Source organism: Propithecus coquereli, unplaced genomic scaffold (genome assembly GCF_000956105.1).
Source record: "Propithecus coquereli isolate 6110/MARCELLA unplaced genomic scaffold, Pcoq_1.0 Scaffold306, whole genome shotgun sequence".
NCBI lineage: Eukaryota > Metazoa > Chordata > Mammalia > Primates > Indriidae > Propithecus > Propithecus coquereli.
The window spans coordinates 1,804,435-1,810,434 of record NW_012148686.1 but is presented as its reverse complement, the minus strand read 5'-3'; the positions used below and the strand labels follow the sequence as shown (position 1 = coordinate 1,810,434).

General features: G+C 35.3%; 1 protein-coding gene across 1 annotated transcript in view; it reads right to left on the bottom strand.

Moving 5' to 3' along the window:
* The window catches only part of MIPEP (mitochondrial intermediate peptidase), a 156,178-nt gene that overhangs the window by 70,964 nt on the left and 79,214 nt on the right, over positions 1–6,000 (bottom strand). The window contains exons 14-15 of the mRNA XM_012649873.1: positions 5,643–5,717; positions 2,386–2,505 (exon numbers count right to left, since the gene is read on the bottom strand). Coding sequence (XP_012505327.1) covers positions 2,386–2,505; positions 5,643–5,717 — 195 coding nt within the window. The remainder of the gene's footprint in view (positions 1–2,385; positions 2,506–5,642; positions 5,718–6,000) is intronic.

Below are 6,000 nucleotides of genomic sequence, written 5' to 3'. Positions count from 1 at the left end.
AACAACTTACCTTTACCTTTGATTTTTATCCATAGATAATCAATCACCAGAATAATGACAGTTTTGTTTCTTCCTTTCCAATGCTTACATCTTTTGTTTTCCTTCTCTTACTAACCTGATAAATGCTGCATTAAAGAATTCCAATGAGCATCTCGGTCTTATTCTTTATTTTTATGGGAATGTTTTGCTATAGGCTTAATTTAATAAACGAATTGATAAACAAATGAAAAAATGCAGAAGTTTCTAAGTAGGAAGAGTAGGATATTTATGTAAATCTAAACAAACTCTCAGACATTAAAAAAAAGAGCAGGCCTCAAAATAGTGCCTTTCTTCTCTAAATATAGCTATGCTGCTTCTAAAGACCTCTGAAAACAATTTTCACAAAGAGCTATGGCTACTGAACATGAATGGGGGAAATAATCCCAGTGGGAAGATAAACCTCTATATTTCCTCAAAAGAAAGTAGGACAAGGACAGTGGGCTTAATATCATCCTTCCTTTTAAGTTAAAAATGATGTATGGATGTTAATTCAGAATTTGGTTGCCATTATTACGTCATCTTAGTATATTAAATGATTACATAGAAGAAATGTGAATAGTAACAAAGTTTGAGTTCTCTTCTAAAAAAGGCACAGCTATATTATTATGGTACTTAAAATAAAGAAAGGCAGAGGGCAAGCACTTCAGTCAATCTGAAGTTTTGCAGCTTTGGAAAGCATCCACTTCCTCCTAATTTTGGTCGTCTTGTGACTTTACCACTTACTGCCCATGTTTTAACTACAATACATAGAGTTTAACTCACATCCATTTGAAAAATAAGCAAAAAAGAATATAAATAAGCACAAAACCATATAAGTCCAAAAGCAGGGGAATCAGGCAATGCTCTGTAAACTGGAAAAAGCTAGTAAAATCTAGGCAATTGTTACTATTATTTATCCCATGAATGAATAGTTGTTCTTACCACTACAAATTTTCACTAGTACAGATAATCAAGAGCTGTACAGCACACAGCATTAGAACAAATATATAAGATCAAAACTAGGTAGTTAGCATGACTAACATTATATATCTGGAACAGATGATTAAGCTTCTAAGACAATCAAAAAATGACAAGGCACATTATGAAGATAAAATACCCTGTTACTTTACTTGTCTGATAACTATGAACTATCCCCATGCATGTTTGACTGTTAGGACCTGAAGATTTAGTGGACAATTATAGTTTTTTGATTAACCTAATCTCTTAGCACAACATATTCTGCTATCCAAAGCTGTAACAAATAAAACCACTTGACATTTATTCTCTCTTTTATAGTTTACAGAGCACTTTCAAATTATCTTTCTCCTAGACTGACTAAGCTAGAAGGACATAAACCTGGACCTACTGGTAGTCATCACACTACCCACTCCGGGGAGCCTGCCCGAGAATGAACGAACATAGAGAAAAACATTGCTGAGAAGTGAAAAGAGAGAGAAACATTTCTAACAATATTGTGGGAGACCTAGATCCAACTGACCTGAACATCGGTTGCACTTTTCAGCTACGACACTCGATAAATTCCTGCTTAAGCCGATATGAGTGGGTTTCTATTACTTGCAACTGAGAGAGGCCTGGGTAATATAAGAGTCAGTTGCGGTGCTAATTGCACCAGCCAATACTTTTTCAGCCACATCCAGCTTCCTTACAGGAACCTTGGAGTAATGAAAAAAGCTTGAGGTTGGTTTTGAATCCCAACACAATCACTTAACTACCTAAATGATCTTAGACAAGACACATAATGTGTATGAGCCTCAATATAAGCCCCAGATATAGGGCTATTACCTAATTTATAAGTTTTTTTTTGAGAGTTAAATCACAGATCTTTTCCTGAAGCAATTAGAATCTGGCACCTAGAACTCAATAAATGGTAACAATACTCCTGCTCTCTATTCTGATGGGGTACTAAATGAGGTAAAAATATGTGAAGAAACTACTACAATCTCTGTACAATATAAGGCACTCAATAAATGTTAATTCTCTTTGCAATGAAAATGATTCAGGATTGATAATCACTTTCATTTTATACCACTATTTTTCTCATTATAGAAAAATAACTGAAAAGGAGAACATAGACTAACTCCAGTGGTCTTTCTAATCCTCCCTTTCCTACGAATCTAGAAAAACACTGTGACAGGAAGGAAAATGCGGACATGTAAGTAGATGGTTGGAGAGACGTTAAACGAGCCAGGCAGTTTCTAGCATTTGCCCCACGGGAGGCCTCAACGTAAATGTGAGGATTTCCGTTGTCCAAGGGGAAGGTGATCACAATCTACGGCAACACCCGCAGAACCGTTCAACCGCAGAACCGTTCAACCGCACACAACAGAATCAAAGCACTGGACTCACAGTGTTTGGAACATAGGGTAAGCCATAAAATTTCTCTTGTGTTTCCTTGAGAATGTCTGTGGTTGACCTCCTCAGGGGATGCTTCCCATGGTAGATTTGATCCAGAGTGGCATAAAAGACCTAGATGGATGAAAACATCTATTTAGTTTTGGTAGTCCATCCTCACAGCTCAGATGTGGTAGACCAAAGACGCTCTAAGTGCACCAGAATAACAGTTATAAATCATAGTTGAAAACATTCACAAAAATAAACTTAGATGGTTTGAGCCATATTTCATACCACATTTAAGATCATGTTAAAGATTAAAAGCAATGTTCTCAACCTTTTCATGATTAAGGATATTAAAGAATTTTGAACCATATCCATAAAGTACTCTTTACGTACAATGGAGCAAATTAAATTTGTGACCACAAAACTGGAACTTTGCCAATATATATGCAGTTAGAAATATGAAAAAATAATAAGAGTTACAACTTGTGACCCCCTGGATCTAACAAGTCCTGTTTGCTTTCTTCCTGGAATCCTAATATATCTCAAATGAGAGAAATGAAATGGTCAGAATCCTACTTTCGTCATAAAAGGTGAAAGAAAATTTAAATAGGTTGGGTGAGGGTGAGGATTCGCAATCCAGCATCTGGCGAGTACAGATGTTAAAAAGAATTCTGATGCAGCTGCTGGCGAGTTTGGAGCTAGACCCCAACACCTGGTGTCAGGAAGCGCAAAGAAAACATATGGGGTATTGGGGCAATTCTGGCTCAACTAGGTGATCAGGGGAGAGGAATCATGCACCTCTCTAAATAGAGGATATAGACCACTGAAACACAGTAGGAGAAGAAAGCATTCAGGAAAGTATGAATGTGAAATCTGCTGTTTACAAAGTATTGAAAACTAAATTTTGCATAGAAAATCTAAAGACAAAGCACTGTTTCACTGCAACATTTGACTCCAATGTTGTTTTGAATATTGACTCGAACATTTGACTTAACATTGTGTAGAGTTCACCTGATGCAAGAAAGTAGAAAATGCTTCATTTTAAAGGAAAAATTTTGACATGCAGTGATGCTTCTGATATGTATCCTTCTGATTCAGAAATGGAATTTATAGAGAATGTGCAGCTGTTGGCTTGAAAGAAGCGAGGATTAGTTTGGATAAAAGAAAAAATTTAAATGACCTCTAGCTTCTGGCTTCACCTAGATATAGAATTATGGTTCTAAATTATAAAGTTAAGTTTAAAGCTTCCCTAGAAAAATACAGACATCCTCTAGATATAAATATTGCTTTCCTCTAACTGGTAATCTAAACATATAACTAAATATAAGCTCTTTCAATTCTCTATTCTATAATGAGTAACAATACATAAGGATAACCAAGAAGCCAAAATTACTCATTCATGTCTTATCTATATTCTAACAGAGTAAATTATTGGGAATTGAAACTCTTAAACTCTTAAACCACCAAGGTGGGTTTTTTGCCCCAGTGTATAAACAAATCAGAATTCAAGAGTTTCATTTCTTCAGTTATGCCTTTTACAAAAGATATAAACACAGAATGACTTCTTCTGAATTATAAAAACAGAGCAAAATAAATTAAATATGCATTCATTTCATGCTCATTCACTGATAAACTAAACAATTCTAAAGCCACGAGCCTTTTTTCCCACCCAGGGAGTCATGCATTACTGGGACCAAGAACCTTAGAGCCCCCCTCCAAAGTAAGGAGCCTATTTTGAAAACAAATCATAAAAATAAAAATTCACAATTCTTAAAACACTGCTTATACCCCCTTAGAATGCTGAAACAATTCACTTCCTTTCTACGCTATTTGTCTCCACTGCACAAATGCAGTATGAAAGGTGGGCACGGGCGGCGGCTCTTCTGGCAGGAATTTCTTTCTCTGTCTCTCTCTCTTTCTCTGGGGGTTATTTCTTTTTGGAGAGTGAGGAGGCAAAGGCTGGTTTTTCCATTTTAAAAGAAAATTGGCCAGGTGCGGTAGCTCACAACTGTAATCCTAGCACTCTGGGAGGCCACGGCGGGCGGATTTCTTGAGCTCAGGAGTTCGAGACCAGCCTGAGCAAGAGCGAGACCCCGTCTCTACTAAAAATAGAAAGAAATTGGCCAAACAACTAAAAATAGAAAAAATTAGCTGGGCATGGTGGCGCATGCCTGTAATCCCAGCTACTTGGGAGGCTGAGGCAGGAGGATCGCTTGAGCCCAGGAGTTTGAGGTTGCTGTGAGCTAGGCTGACGCCACGGCACTCTAGCCCAGGCAAGAGAGTGAGACTTTGTCTCAGAAAAAAAAAAAAAAAAGAAAGAAAAGAAAATCATTGGAACAACTATTCAAGAAGAAAGCCATAACACAGACTTTTAAAAGGCAGGCCTTCTACTAAAGATACCAGCAAATCAAAAGACTTTTGCCAAGTAATGTTAATATTAAAAAATTCATAAGTCCTTTTTTAATTATGTTGATATGAATAGACACCGAATGATGTAAATCGAATGTAAATTTATGGTTTTGTCTACATAATGGATTTTCTTCCCTGAAATATATATTTAAGGTACAACAAAAACAGAGCTCACTCATTACTTTCTGGGGACTGAATTTTACAAAACTATAAAGCAATTAACTAGTGGTTACATTCTTAAATAGGTAACTGGATCATTATAAAGTGAATATTGCCTAAGATGAAAGATGAGTGTTTTGGCTATGTTTATATAACTCTCAAGATCTGACGAAGAATAAGAATTCCATAAACAATCTCAGTAATTACAAATATTTAAACATCTGGTATCATGCAGACCTGGTATCCAGATGGTTCACAAAATGTTTCGAGTCTTCATCTGGAAACCTTGGAAATTGGTTTTGAATATTATCTAAAACTAATGGCAATTGCTATTTAAATGTCCCATCTAAAAACACAAATTTTTTTAAAAGACACAAAATGCATAAATATATGTGTGATTGGGTTTGAGCCCTAACTTGGCCGCTGAAATGTGTGATTTAGAAGTCATGTAACTTTTCTAAGCTTTGATTTTCCCAGCGAAAAATGGGAAATAATCTAATTTAACATCTACTACATAAAGGCAGTGTGAAGGCTGAATGAGTCTATTTTGGTCAAGTTCTTTGAACTCAGATGAAAGATGTTTTGGCAGCATAATTATTATAATAAATAGGTATCACTGGCAAGAATTTCAAGTTATATATTTATTTGGGATAATGACTCTGGAAAACTTCATAACAAAAGTGTTAATACATACATACCTGAAGCTGCATATCAGCTGCAGCACAAACTTTTTTAGATTCACAAAGACGAGACACCATATTTTTTGGCAGTGGCTTGATTAAAAGAAAAGAATATATATGTGAGTATATATTAATAAGCCATTGTACTATGTATACTTATGAGTCAGAAAATTTAAAAATAACATCAAAGAGAAACAAGAACAATAGAATTTCATTATAATTTTAAAATAACTTTTCAATATTTTAGTTGATAAGAACATGAATGAAGATATTTCATTTAATGTCAAAAAGCACTAATTGTCAAAAATAAGGGTCTATACAGGAAATTACAGGATTATATACAACTAAGATATTGGCACTGATCTTTAAAAATCTA